Source organism: Capricornis sumatraensis, chromosome 5, assembly GCF_032405125.1.
Source record: "Capricornis sumatraensis isolate serow.1 chromosome 5, serow.2, whole genome shotgun sequence".
Classification (NCBI taxonomy): Eukaryota; Metazoa; Chordata; class Mammalia; order Artiodactyla; family Bovidae; genus Capricornis; species Capricornis sumatraensis.
The window spans coordinates 10,229,767-10,244,466 of NC_091073.1; the positions used below are offsets into that span (position 1 = coordinate 10,229,767).

General features: G+C 44.2%; 1 protein-coding gene across 3 annotated transcripts in view; it reads left to right on the forward strand.

Moving 5' to 3' along the window:
* DDC (dopa decarboxylase) overlaps positions 1-14,700 on the forward strand; it is a 97,766-nt gene that overhangs the window by 64,977 nt on the left and 18,089 nt on the right. For all 3 annotated transcript variants that reach the window (XM_068973482.1, XM_068973483.1, XM_068973484.1), the window contains one exon: positions 13,008-13,084. In XM_068973482.1, the coding sequence (XP_068829583.1) occupies positions 13,008-13,084 (77 nt within the window). The remainder of the gene's footprint in view (positions 1-13,007; positions 13,085-14,700) is intronic.

Consider the following 14,700-nt stretch of genomic DNA (forward strand, 5'->3'; position numbering starts at 1 on the left):
CTAATTTTTATGATTTCTTTCCTTCGACTAACCCTGGGGTTCTTCTTTTTCTAGTTGCTTTAGGTGTAAAGTTAGGTTTTTTATTTGATTTTTCTCCTGTTTCTTGAGGTAGGCTTGTATTGCTATGAACCTTCCCCTTAGCACTGCTTTTACTGAATACCATAGGTTTTGGGTTGCTGTGTTTTCATCTTCATTCATTTCTATGCATATTTTGATTTCTTCTGTGATTTGTTGGTTATTCAGAAGTGTGTTATTTAGTCTCCATATGTCTGTATTTTTATTAGTTTCTTTTTTCTTGTATTTGACATTTAATCTTACTTCATTGTTATCAGAAAAGATGCTTGAGATGATTTCAATGTTTTTGAATTTACCAAGGCTAGATTTATGGCCCAGGATGTGATCTATCCTGGAGAAGGTTCCATGTGCATGTGATAAAAAAGTGAAATTTATTGTTTTGGGGTGAAATGTCCTATAGATATCAATTAGGCAATGGCACCCCACTCCAGTACTCTTGCCTGGAAAATCCCATGGACGGAAGAGCCTGGCAGGCTGCAGTCCATGGGGTCGCTAAGAGTTGGGCATGACTGAGCGACTTGACTTTCTCTTTTCACTTTCATGCGTTGGAGAAGGAAATGGCAACTCACTCCAGTGTTTTTGCCTGGAGAATTCCAGAGACAGTGGGCCCCCATCTATGGGGTCGCACAGAGTCGGACACGACTGAAGTGACTTAGCAGCAGCAGCTGCAGCCCATTGTATCATTTAAAATTTGTATTTCCTTGCTAATTTTCTGTTTAATTGATCTATCAATAGGTGTGAGTGGGGTGTTAAAGTCTCCCACTATTATTGTGTTACTGTTAACTTCCCCTTTCATACTTGTTAGCATTTGCCTTACATAATGCGGTGCTCCTATGTTGGGTGCATATATATTTATAATTGTTATATCTTCTTCTTGGATTGATCCTTTGATAATTATGTAGTGTCCTTCTTTGTCTCCTTTCATGGCCTTTATTTCAAAGTCTATTTTATCTGATATGAGTATTGATACTCCTGCTTTCTTTCGGTCTCCATTTGCATGAAATATCTTTTTCCAGCCCTTCACTTTCCATCTGTAAGTGTCCCTAGATTTGAGGTGGAACTCTTGTAAGCAGCATATATAGTGGTCTTGTTTTTTTATCCATTCAGCCAGTCTTTGTCTTTTGGTTAGGGCATTCAACCCATTTACATTTAAAGTAATTATTGATAAGTATGTTCTTGTTGCCATTTACTTTGTTGTTTTGGGTTCAAGTTTATAAACTTTTTCTGTGTTTCCTGTAGAGAGAAGATCCTTTAGTGTTTTTTAAGAGCTGGTTTGGTGGTGCTGAATTCTCTCAGTTTCTGTTTGTCTGTAAATCTTACCACCCTTATGGCAGAAAGTGAAGACGAACTAAAAATCCTCCTGATGAAAGTGAAAGAGGAGAGTGAAAAAGTTGGCTTAAAGCTCAACATTCAGAAAACTAAGATCATGGCATCTGGTCCCATCACTTCATGGGAAACAGATGGTGAAACAGTGGAAACAGTGTCAGACTTTATTTTTGGGGGCTTCAAAATCACTGAAGATGGTGATTTCAGCCATAAAATTAAAAGACGCTTACTCCTTGGAAGCAAAGTTAGGACCAACCTAGATAGCATATTCAAAAGCAGAGACATTACTTTGCCAGCAAAGGTCTGTCTAGTCAAAGCTATGGTTTTTCCAGTAGTCATGTATGGATGTGAAAGTTGGACTGTGAAAACAGCTGAGTGCCAAAGAACTGATGCTTTTGAACTGTGGTGTTGGAGAAGACTCTTGAGAGTCCCTTGGACTGCAAGGAGACCCAACCAGTCCATTCTAAAAGAGATCAGCCCCGGGTGTTCTTTGGAAGGAACGATGCTAAAGCTGAAACTCCCGTATTTTGGGCACCTCATGCAAAGAGCTGACTCATTGGAAAAGACTCTAATGCTGGGAGGGATTGTGGGCAGGAGAAGAAGGGGACAACAGCGGATGAGATGGCTGGATGGCATCACTGACTCAATGGACATGAGTTTGAGTGAACTCCAGGAGTTGGTAATGGACAGGGAGACCTGGCGTGCTGCAGTTCATGGGGTTGCAAAGAGTTGGACACAACTGAGCGACTGAACTGAACTGAACTGAAAGCTTTTGATTACTCCTTCATGTTTGAATGAGATCCTTGCTGGGTACAGTAATCTGGGTTGTAGGTTTTTGTCATTCATCACTTTAAGTATCTCCTGCCATTCCCTTCTGGCCTGAGGAGTTTCTATTGAAAGATCAGCTGTTATCCTTATGGAAATACCCTTGTGTGTTATTTGTTGCTTTTCCCTTGCTGCTTTTAATATTTGATCTTTGTGTTTGATCTTCATTAATTTGATTAATATGTGTCTTGGGGTTTTTTGTCTTGGGTTATTCCTGTTTGGGACCCTCTGGGTTTCTTGGACTTGAGTGCATATTTCTTTCTCCATTTTAGGGAAGTCTTCAACTATTATCTCCTCAAGTATTTTCTCATGGCCTTTCTTTTTGTCTTCTTCTTCTGGGACTCCCATCATTTGAATGTTGGGCATTTAACATTGTCCCAGAAGTCTCTGAGGTTGTCCTTATTTCTTTTAACTCTTTTTTCCCTCTCTGCTTCATTTATTTCCACCATTCTATCTTCCATGTCACTTATCCTGTCTTCTGCCTCAGTTATTCTACTGTTGGTTCCCTCAAGCATGCTTTTGATCTCAGTTATTGCATTATTCATTATTGACTGACTCTTTTTTATTTCTTCTAGTCCTTGTTAAACATTTCTTGCATCTTCTCAATCCTTGTCTCTAGTCTGTTTATCTGTAACTCCATTTTGTTTTCAAGATTTTGGATCATCTTTACTATCATTATTCTTAATTCTTTGTCAGGTCGACTCCCTATCTCCTCTTTTGTTTTATTTGTTGGGTGTTTATCATGTTCCTTTGGCTGAAAATTTCTCTTCCTTTTCATTTGTTTAGATTGCTGTGTTTGGGGTGGCCTTTCTGTATGCTGGAAGTTTGTGGTTCCTCTTTATTGTGGAGGTTCCTCCCTGTGGGTGGGGTTGGACTAGTGGCTTGTCAAGGTTTCCTGATTAGGGAAGCTTGTGTCTGTGTTCTGGTGGGTAGAGCTGGATCTCTTCTCTCCGGAGTGCAATGACGTGTCCTGTAGTGAGTTCTGAGGTATCTGTGGGTTTGGCGTGATTTTTGGCTGCCTGTATTTTAATGCTCAGCAGTATGTTTCTGCATTGTTGGAGAACTAGCTTGGTATGTCTTGCTCTGAAACTTGCTGGCTCTTGGGTAGAGCTTGGTTTCAGTGTAGGTATGGAGGCTTTTGATGAGCTCTTGTCAATTAATGTTCCCTGGAGTCAGGAGTTTTCCAGTGTTCTCAAGTTTTGGATTTAAGCCTCCTGCCTCTGGCTCTCAGTCTTATTCTTACAATAGCCTCTTGACTTCTGCATCCATACAGCACTGATGATAAAACATCTAGGTTAATGGTGAAAAGATTCTCCACAGTGAGGGACACCCAGAGAGGTTCACAGAGTTACATGGAGAAGAGAAGAGGGAGGAGGGAGATTGAGGTGACCAGGAGGAGAAGGAGGGATATCAAAGGGGGAGAGAGCAATCTAGCCAGTAATCAATTCCCTAAGTGTTCTCCACAGCCTGGAACACCCAGAGAGTTTCACAGAGTTAAGTAGAGAAGAGAAGAGGGAGGGAGGAGATAGAGGTGACCTGGGGGAGAAAAGGGAGTGTCAAAAGGGGAGAGAGCAATCAAACCAGTAATAACACCCCTAAGTAAAAATGGCTGACTCCAGTAGTCTTGCCTGGAGAATTCCATGGACAGAGGAGCCTGGTGGGTTACAGTCCATGGGGTCAGATGCTATTGAGTGACTAACACACAGACACAGATGCTATCTGAAGGAGTTGGTGGATGGAATGTGGCTTCAGAGTACCCAACTGGCATGGAGTCGATGTGAGTCCCCGTGTGTATCCCAGAGGCCTCTGTTCTGGGAGAAGAGCTGGCCTCCGAGCAGATGAACTAGCAGCTAAGGGGTCCTCAGTGGCCAGTGAGACATTTCACTGAGAAAAGCCACAAAATCAGCCTGGACAGACCAGCTGATGGCTGGTGGGGGAAGGAACGAGATGACTCCTGATGGTCTCTTGGTAAGCCGTGGTATTTTACTCATTTCCTGGGTAAAATAATGTCAGAAATGGATATTCAATGAGTCCTGGTAGATGCAGCTCCATCAACACACTAATTAGCCAAAGTCAGTGGCCCTGCCAATGGCCCTGCAAGGGGGACACTGACTTCGCTGCCCCATCTTCCAGGTGCAGAAACTGCAGCTGTCTGGGACCACTCATGTATGACCTGGATAATAAGGATGAATATGATGAAAGCAGCATTGCACCCCTGTGTCCAGAAAGCCAGGGAGTGAGTAAACAATAAGAGAAGACATGCTTCATCAGGGGCTTTTCTCAGAGCCTGGTGTGATGGTTGAGGCTGCCATGGATGCTGGGTGAAGTTGCAGGAGCTTCCTACCAGCTAGTTTGAAAGGCTAAATAAACAAATGAGTAAAGATTTAAATTATAGTAGAGGATAAGCCTCCTCTCTCCTGAGTCAGTGCAGTCCTGAACAGAATGATTGTCAAGGGTTTTGAGGTGATTTCATCCATCCAGGAGAATTGGGTCTCTCCTAAACCCAGGAGTTCATCCCACGATATCATAATGATAATATGAACATTTATTGATGGAATTTGATCTGGAAGGATTTTTGTTTTAACATAGTAATTACTAACATCTACTATTTTTGGCCCTGTGCTTACATTACCTTTCTAGGGCTGCCATAACAAAGAACCATATATTGGGCAGTTTAAACAATAGAAACCTAATTTTGGAGGCTGGAAATCCAAGGTCAAGGTGTGAGAAGGGCTGGTTCCCCCTGAGACCTCTCTCCTTGGTGTATAGATAGCTGTCTTCTCCCTGGGTTTTCTTATGGGCTGTTCTCCGTGCCTGTCTATGTTTGGTGACATGGTATCTGAAGGAGGGCTCATGAGGCGGGTCCAGGCAATGAGCATCCTGAGGGCCAGGGCAAGAGGAAGCCAGTGCAAAGGCCCTGAGACACATATGTGCACAGCAGAGAACTCAGAATAGGTCACAGGTACTGCAGATGGTTTTCTGTGTTCTACATGGATTTTGAACTTGTTTAAAATAAGCTGTTTACATTTTAAAGTTGGTGTTTTTCCATATGCTTGCAACTTTTCAAAGTTTCATCAATTACTGAGAGCCTTTAAGGAGTCATTTCTGTGGGTCTTGGTTGCTAGGGTATCCTTCCCACCTGGCACAATCCAGTGGCCCCCCACATACCCTGGCCCTGTACTCCTGTGGCCACCAGGCTTCCAGGGCATGCATACATGAGTGATACTTTCCAGAAACTTCTAGCTTGAAGAAATGATGTGCCAACTTAAATTACAGCACTGGATTCTATCAAGAAGTGACATATAAACCTAAGTTCTTGGGCTGTCTGGAAAGAACTCCCCTGCCCTCACTGGCAGCAGAGGGGGGCATACCTAAACCCTCATCCAGGGGTGCCCATAAAGTATCTATATGGCAATAAAGATGCTTGAATACAAATTTTACATTCAAGGTATTATCTGCTATTAGGTGCCCTTTTATTTTTCATATGTCACCTCATCTAATCCTATTGCAGCCTTATTGGTACAGGAATTATCCTGGTTTCTTAGTTGAGGGTACTGGGGTTCTGAGACATGCATGGGATCACTAAAGGCAGACAACCATCCATGCTAGAGCCACAGGTTTGATACAATAGGGGTAAAGTTTTAAAAACTATAACTGAGTAAAAACAGTATCTCCCAGGATGCAACTGATTACAGGCACGCAAAACAATACACATTTCATAAACACACACAAGCATACATAGTGAATACATTGGAATTATTCTAATTGGGTATAGAAAAGAGCTTTTTTGGGGTGAATGAGGCAAAATAGAGCCTAGATTCTATGCCCACTTTTGTTCAAGCTGACTCTGATTCCACTTTCCCTCTGTATACTGAAAACAGTTCTGGACTTTAGCCCTGGCACGTACAGCCTAGAGGTAAAGGAGAATGGATGGACCACAGCATCTCTCTCCTGTTTCAAGGCAGCTGCCCCTTCACCCTGCTGCTGCTAAGTCACTTCAGTCTTGTCCGACTCTGTGCAACCCCATAGACAGCAGCCCACCAGGCCACCAGGCTCCCCCATCCCTGGGATTCTCCAGGCAAGAACACTGGAGTGGGTTGCCATTGCCTTCTCCAATGCATGAAAGTGAAAAGTGAAAGTGAAGTCACTCAGTCGCGCCTGACTCTTAGCGACCCCATGGACTGCAGCCTACCAGGCTCCTCCGTCCATGGGATCTTCCAGGCAAGAGTACGCCTTCTCCGGCCCCTTCACCCACCTGAGCAGCAAATCCACTGAGCAGGTCCCAAATTGGGGACCCCTGAGTGTTTTCAGAGGATGTGAGTGCGTCTTGCAGCCTGGTGACAGGGAGCAGGGCTGAGTCTATTCAGAGGCTTTTTTGCCCTGTGCTGTATATCCAGGGAATCACGTTAAGCAATTTTGCTATTTTAAGAGGTATTGCAGTAAAAACGAGCTATCCTAACACAATAGGACACAGACAATAAGGATGCTTGTGAGAACTGGATTTCGGGAAAGGCCAGGTATCCTTCAACACCTCAGAGATGAAGACAAGCAAACACACAGCCTTATGTCGTACATTTTTTTATATTTTTGTTTAGCTGCTGAGTCATGTCTGATTCTTTGTGACCCCATGGACTGTAGCCCGACAGCCTCCTCTGTCCATGGGATTCTCCAGGCAAGAATACTGGAGTAGGTTGCCATATCCTCCTCCAGGGGATCTTCCTGACCCAGGAATTGAACCGAAGTCTTCTGCATTGGCAGAAGGATTCTTCACTGCTGAGCCACCAGGGAAGCCCTTGAACTTTTTTTTTATAGATATGTTTAAAGATTTTGCTAACACAACACATAAGATAAAAATGGATTTTTTTTAAATTGCTCTGGCTTTTTTGTATTCCTTAAAATCAGAAGCATCTCTTTTTGGTTTAGTGAAATTTTACCAATGGTTAATCCGTAATTTAAAACAAACTTGTTGGCTATAACCTCTAAATATTGAAATGGACAAGATAATTGAAGTTTCTAAACTTGCCCTCATTACAAGCATAGGAAATACATTTTATAACGATTTCATTATTCTGTTCGTAAGCATTTTATTGTTCATTTGGGTATTTCGAATGTTTTCTATGTAAATATGAACCAGTGTGCTCTGATCTTACTGTGTCCTAAAAGCAGATTTTTTCCAAAGAAAGTCTCAAATTTCACCAAGGGCATGTTTTACTCTGCCTTTAAAAATTAGCTTGATTTTTTTTCCAAATAAAATCAACTTTTTTAGTTTTATAGCTTTTGTATACTCCTGTCACAGTGGACTTTCTAAAAGTTCAGTTACTTGGGAAGATTTTTAATCACTCTGGTTATGGTAAGATGTGATTCCAGATGCTGTGCAGGGCGGCACAGTTCTCTGTGAATCTCCTCAGTGTCTTTGCATTGTGGCCTTGGTGCTTTTGGTATCTTGGATAGCTGATGGCATTATTGGCATGAAGAGCTAACATGAGCCCTCATTCAGGGAGCCCTACACATAAGGTGGTGTAGATTTTTTAAGAAAACGTAAGAAGCCATACTTTCTGCACAAAACAGGAGCCCCTGCCCCTCCTCCTCAGGATCCTCCCTCAGGAATGTGTCTGGTGACAGGGACAGGTTTTCCTCACCGTCAGGCCCATCCGAGGTGGGGCAACTTTCATACCTCTAAAGGGTGTTTCTGTTCATGTGTGTGTGTGAGTGTGCGTGTCTGCACACATGCATGTACATGCCCATTTGTTGGTTTAAATAAAATCTTCCTCATTATAGTATCATGAAACTTCACAAGGAAAAGGAAGGCTGGTACCTACATTTTGAAGAGCCGACGACCACAGACCATTGGAGCCACAGGCCAGTGGACAAAGGGAAACAGGTTGTTGGAAATCCCAAGACCTGAATGAATAAGAAGATGTGACAGAAGTCCTGGTCCCACAGTAAAGCAGGGCGTGGAAAACAGACTTAAACAGAACAGACCAGAGCCAAGAAGTATTGAACTGAGAGCCCAAAGAAAGCAGAAAACAGCAGCAGAATAAACACTCCCAGAATGGAAGGAGGGAAGTACTGAAGAGACGTCCATGAAACAGGAAGTGAGGCAACAGGAGCCGAGGTCGACAGAGCCACATGGTGGCCCTTGCTCTGCCTCATAAAATAGATGATCTCTAGAAAGAGGTGCCAGGATAGAGAAGAGGGCACAGTCAGCTGGGCTGGAAACACAGAAGGACACTCCACAGACACAGCAGGGTCTCAGACAGCAGGGAGCACGTGAGCGACAGCACGCCAGAACTGCCTACAATGTGCACATGCAGTAACTACAGAATACGTTATCAGAGTCAGGAAATCTGGAGCACCTCATAACCCTAAGGAAAATGTGTCCATAGGGACAGTTTACACAACAGAAGCATTCAGATTCTTCTCACAGCAAGTCCTACCAAACCGTCAAGGCATCTACAGGTCTAATTACAAATGTAATTCATAGACTTATCATGAAGTTAGTGTCAATTTGATTCCAAAACCAGATAAAAGGATTTCCCTGGTGGTTCAGTGGCTAAGACAGCCTTCCAAGAAAAAAAAAAAAGCAATACCTGCGCATTTGTATTTTTCAAAAAATTCCAAGATAATTCTGCTATGCATCTGGATTTTAAAATTTTCTCCAAAACTCCAGATATATTTCTAATGACCAGCTTTGTTTTAAAACACCTGGACTATTTGATGATCTTTTATCTAGTTTGTTTCACTTTTTCTGTTTCACATTCAGTAATCTCATTTCATTTAGTTCATGTTTTTCAATCTCTCCATCTCTTCTCTTCTTGATGCTCTTTCTCAAGCCTTTATCAGTCATACTAGAAGACTTTGCCTTCCAATGTGGGGGGTGCAGATTTGATTCCTGGTTGGGGAGCTAGGATCTGCATACCAAAAGACCAGAATATAAAACAGAGGCAATATTGTAACAAATTAAATAAAGACTTTAAAATGGTCCACATCAAAAAAATCTCTGAAAAAAAACATGAGAAGCTGAGAAAGAAAAGCTGTAGGACAAGCTCATAAAATTACATGTGGAAATTCTAAGTCAAATTTTAGCAAACAAAGTTCAATGATGTTTAAAGAAAAACAAAAGCTGGTATATTATGACCAAAATCTATTCATCCCAGATACCTCAGGGTGGTTTAAAAATATCTGATTTTAAAATGTCATTGATCATGTTTAACAGTAAATGAGAAAAAAGGTTATCATCACATTAAATATGGAAAAAACAATAGATAAAAATTCTAAAATACACAGAACAGAAGAAGCTCTTAGTAAAAGAGGAACTGAAGAGAACTTTCTTAATCTGATAAAAAAAAGAAAATCTACCAAAAAAAACTACAGCCAACATATTCTTGGTGGCAAAATATTAGAAGTGCCTTTTAAGAAAGAAAATCACAGTTGCCATAATGCCCACCCTTGGCTGCACCGTGCTCTCCCAACCTGCACAATTGGACCCAATGGAGAAGCAACAGTGTAAGGATTAGAGTGCAAGCCAGATGGGGTGAGTGTCTGCCAGTGAAAACAGAATCTTCTAAGAAGGTATTAATGGGAGAACACAGCAAGGTTTCTAGATACACAACACTTTTAAGGTTGCCTTTATTTACATGTATGATAAACAGCATGTGTGAATTTTTTTTCTATGTCTTTTTTTAAATTATTTTTTATTGAAAGATAATTGCTTTACTGAATTTTACTGTTTGCTGTCAAAATTTTTAGAAAACATTTTTATAATAGCAAGAAAAGTTACTGTGAATAAATAGGTTACAATCTGTGTATATTTTTATGAAGAAAAGGACACAGTTTTTTGGAAGTCATTCCAGGAGACCTAACTAAACGGAGATGTGGACTCAATGTCAGGTCTCAGTGCGATTCTAGTAAGTATTCTGGCTGGCTGTTTCTGTGGGGCTTGAGAAAGTGGAGCCTAATATTTGTAGTGGCTCAGGAGACCAAGAGAAGGACTTGTGAGGACCACTCCCCATCCTACAATGACCTAGCCACGCTCGCTGGAGGGACATAGCCAGGCAGAGACCAGAGGGGGTCCACAAACAAGCCTTTGGATCAGCATTCCTAATATTTACCGCATTTTTACGATCCTGTCTACCACACAGAGGCACACAGCCTAATAAGTAAATGAACAAACGTGTCCTCACCAAACAGGAAATGGGAGTGGCCTCTTCATAGAGGCAAAGCTACTCAACTTTATTAGTGATTACAGAATGCACGTTCAGGCATAGGAAGCACTGCCAATGGTGGAAAATAGTCTCCCTGGCTAGATGTCAGCAGGGATGCGGATCATCAGGGGCTCGTGGGCAGCGGGCCTTTAGGAGCACTTGTTATTGCCCCATGAGGCTGTAGGACCACACCTTTCCTGCTGGCCCACGACTAGGCCGGTGTCCCCAGCTTGTCCCTGACACACCAGGAGCATCCACACAGTGCTGTCCGTCTAAGAACACGGGGAGCACAGTAAGAGAAGGGGCAGATTGGGATCTACTGCTACAGAGCCCTGCGGGGAGCTGGGGAAAGAGGATAACTGAGCAACGACCTTGTGGACGACCAGGTCAGAAGCTCACAGGTGTAGTTTTAACAGAAAAAGCAAATTCTAAAAATTACACAGCGAAAGGTGCCGTTTACCTTGAAACAACTTACGTTTGCATTGTGTTTTACTTAGAAATGTGTGAAACAATACCTTAGATTACTTAGTGATTTGCACAGAAAATTCTGTAGAGCCCAATGGCTTGATAAATGCCCATGCTGCCTCATGGCCTCCTGAGCGGCAGGCAGTGAGGGGAGGGACATGTAGGGGAGATCTAACTTGTGGGCAACTTTTGTTTCACACGTGATGAGGTGGATATATTATTATTTATACCTTTCTGCATCACTTTAACATGGCATATAGTATTTTTAATTTAAAAAAAGCAGCTACAAAATCATTGCCAGTGTCAGTGGAGAGGGCAGTGTGACTTTACATACAGAGGGCAGAGGTCTGCTGAGAGCAATACTGTTTCTACCCCCTTTCTCTCCTGTCTCTCTATGGCTTGGCATGACCTTCCCCAGCATAGACAGGCCAGAGGAAATGGTCCCCCAAGGCCAGGGAGGCAGCCTGGCCCGTGTACACACTATTCACATGTAGCCCCTGCTTAGGGTTCTCCCCCAGGTCAGCCCCAAACAGCTTGTGACTGTTCACTTAGTTTTTTGTTTTGGGTTTCTTTTTTTTTTTTTCACTCTGCAAAAGACACTTTTTAAAAACATGGTCTCTTGGAAAAAAAATAAATTGCAACCATTTTCAACTTCACAAAAATTGAGGGAGGAGGATAGTGAATGATGATAAAAAGGTACAGCTGAAATAGTAAACATGATTCCATCTGGGTGGAAGACATTCTCATCTCCATAATCTCAGATCCCATACCCTGGTTGTCAATTTCATGTCTCCAGTTTCCTTCCATGCCTTTCCTAGCCTCCTCTGCTGCTTCTGGGAAGGGACAAAGTCTTTGGTCTCAGGACGGTGCAGGATGCAACATGGCGCACAAGTTCACACTATTGGAATTCCCTGTCTTCTAAGCCTTTGAAGCAGTCACTTCAAATCAGCTCGAGCCCCTTGCTCCCTGACCCTCCTCTGTGAGCTGCATCCTGGCGTCCTACTTCATGCCCGTGGGTTTCACCTTCCAGGGACTCTCATTTTCTTCCAGCCTCAGTGCCCTCAGACTTGGCTCTTTCTCTAGTTTGCCTCCAGGATTGCATTTGCACACAATTTCTTTGAGGTGCCCAGAGGCATGAAGGGCAGGTCTGGGATGGCTCAGGCAGCACCTCCTGACTGACAGTCCCTGTTCATCCCACACCTGCCTGATGCCCATCAAGGGCCGGGGCTGTGCCAGGCCTGGAAGGACAGAGAAGGACGGTCTCCAACCTGTTGGGTTCCTCTTCCAGACCCCGGTTCCCCTGCTCTCCAGACCCCAGAGGGATGTCCCTGAACCCGGTGCAACTCTGATACTGGAGTAAGCACAGACCTGGCAAAACAGTCACATGTCCCAGGTCCCAACGGCCCACGCTTGCATCCACCTTGGCTGTAAAGTTGGGGGTTCCTACAACTCCTTTCCCTGCTCCTTCAGGTCTGACAGTTGGCTAGAACAACTTATTTATATTTAATGGTATATTATAAGGACCCTAATGAACGGCTTGTGGAAGGGTGGGACAAGGCAGGGGTGGGATTGGGGGGCACAGAGCCCCAGTACCTGCCTGGCGTAGGTCCCTCCCAGCCTGCCCATGTGGTTCAGTCGCCCCAAAGCTCTTTGCACCCCATTGTGTAGGGGTTTAAGGAGGCTTCCCCATACAGGTATGACTGATTAAATCGCTGGCTGTTGGTGATGATCTATCTCAAGTCCTTTCTCGGAGATCAGGGGGTAGGATTCAAACTTCTGCCCCTCCAATCAAGACTTAGTTTCCTGGCAGCCAGCCTGGACCCTGAAGCCATGCAATTGCCCAGGCTTCATCCCATCCAGCCGTTGTCCCGAGGGTTTCAGGAGCTGGGTGCCGGAACCAGGGACAAGGCCTCCCCCACTGCAGGGGCCCAGGGCTCTGGAGGTTCACGTTGTGTTGCAGGCTAGGGAAGGGGCATGCACGTGCTGGATGGGGCTGTTAGGAAGGGTGTCAGGGAGCAGTAGGCCCCTGCTGAGCTGGGCAGGAGAAGGCGCAGGAGGAGAGGACCCTGAGATGCCCCTCATTAAATCCTCTTGTTTATTGTCTTGAGCCAGGGTGAAAAAGAGGACAGACCTGACCGGAGCCTTCAGGCTGGACCCGGTCTACCTGAGGCACAGCCACCAGGACTCAGGTGAGCTCGGCCCAGCTTCCTCCAATCTGTTCCCATCACGGCCACGTCCACAGTGTCCGGAAGCCAAGGTCAAGCATCACAGCCACAGTCCTGGGGGGCCGGGGCAGAGCTGGGAAGACTGGACACGGGTTTGAGCAAACTCTGGGAGATGGTGAAGGACTGGGAAGCCTGGCGTGCTGCCGTCTCTGAAGTCGCAAAGAGTCAGGAACAATGTAGTGACTGAGCAACACCAGCTGATAGCACCAGGGCAGGAAAGGAAAGGAAGACGGTGGGCCAGGGGCCAGGGAAGAGGATGCGGGCAAGGCTGGGGCGGCATCGACACATGAATGTGCTCTCTAAAAATTAAGTCTCTCAGTTAAACAAAATCATGATTACTTGAGATCCAGACAAGATAAAATGCATGAGGCAATCTGCACAGACACCCTGTCCGCTGTGCCTGTTCAGGGTAATACACATTCTGGGGAGCTCATTTATTAATACTTGCCTGTCTGTCCCCACAAGACTCAGCCTCCAGGTGGGAGGGGGCTCTCTCATTCCCCAAACCCACAGAGTCCCCGGCTGTGAGCCCCAGGGAAGGAAGGACAGGCCAAGTCTGGGAACTTGTGCCAGCTTCTCCTCAAGTTTCCTCGGATGACAGAGGACATGGGTGATGGGAGGGACATCAGGGATCGCTCGACCCCAGCCTCCACCTAGAGGAGGAATGGACGGGTTGGAAACTGGGGCAGTTTTGGTGATGGTGGCAGGAGCACTGAGCAGTAGGGATGGAAGTCAGGGCACAGCCCGTTCCCTCCTGCCCAGACCCCAACCTGTGCTGTCTCCACAGGAAGATCAGACCTGCATTCACCTTCCTAACATTCCCCACCATTTCATGGAGCACATCAGATGCAAACACTCACCCTCTGATCAGGTTTGCTCAGAACTTAAAACTGCTCTAAAAAATAAACTCTAGTTTTTTGTAATGGCATTGGCATGAAGCCATGAGGAATTATGAACCAACTGTCAAAGCTCTTCTATTTAAAAGTACATTTCATGTTTCAATAATGAAAACCTCAGTAATCATGACATCTTGCAAAATGTTGCTCTTCAGCAATGAAGGAATTCTCAGGAATCCCCTGGTGGTCCAGTGGTTAGGACCCAGTGCTTTCACTGCCAGAGCCCTGGGTTCCATCCCTGGTCAGGAAACTAAAATCCTGTAAGCCACAGAGAGAGTTTAAGCCAAAGGCAACTGAGCAAAGGTGATTACTCCAGGAATTTCTTTAAAGTAATTTTATTCCATGTTTAAGGAAAGGCAGTTTCTGACTGACAAAACAGCTATGGCTGTTAGAGATGAACAATCTTAGTTATTTGTGTTTTTCCCCCTAAAAAACTATGAATCAACGAAAGCAATGACCTATTTTGTGTTTAGCAGGTAAACCACCCAAAACCAGCTTTAAACTTCTGTGTCTAGTGGATGTAACGGTGTATTTTATCTGATATAGTATATCACTCTCCTGCTCATTTTCTTGTAATTTTAAGTGAAATATGTTTAGAGTGTTTCTTTAAGAGCCTTTCTACTCAAGCAAGAAACCTTTTCATTGCATAACTGTCAAAACCAAGACCACTCAGGTCTGCGCACG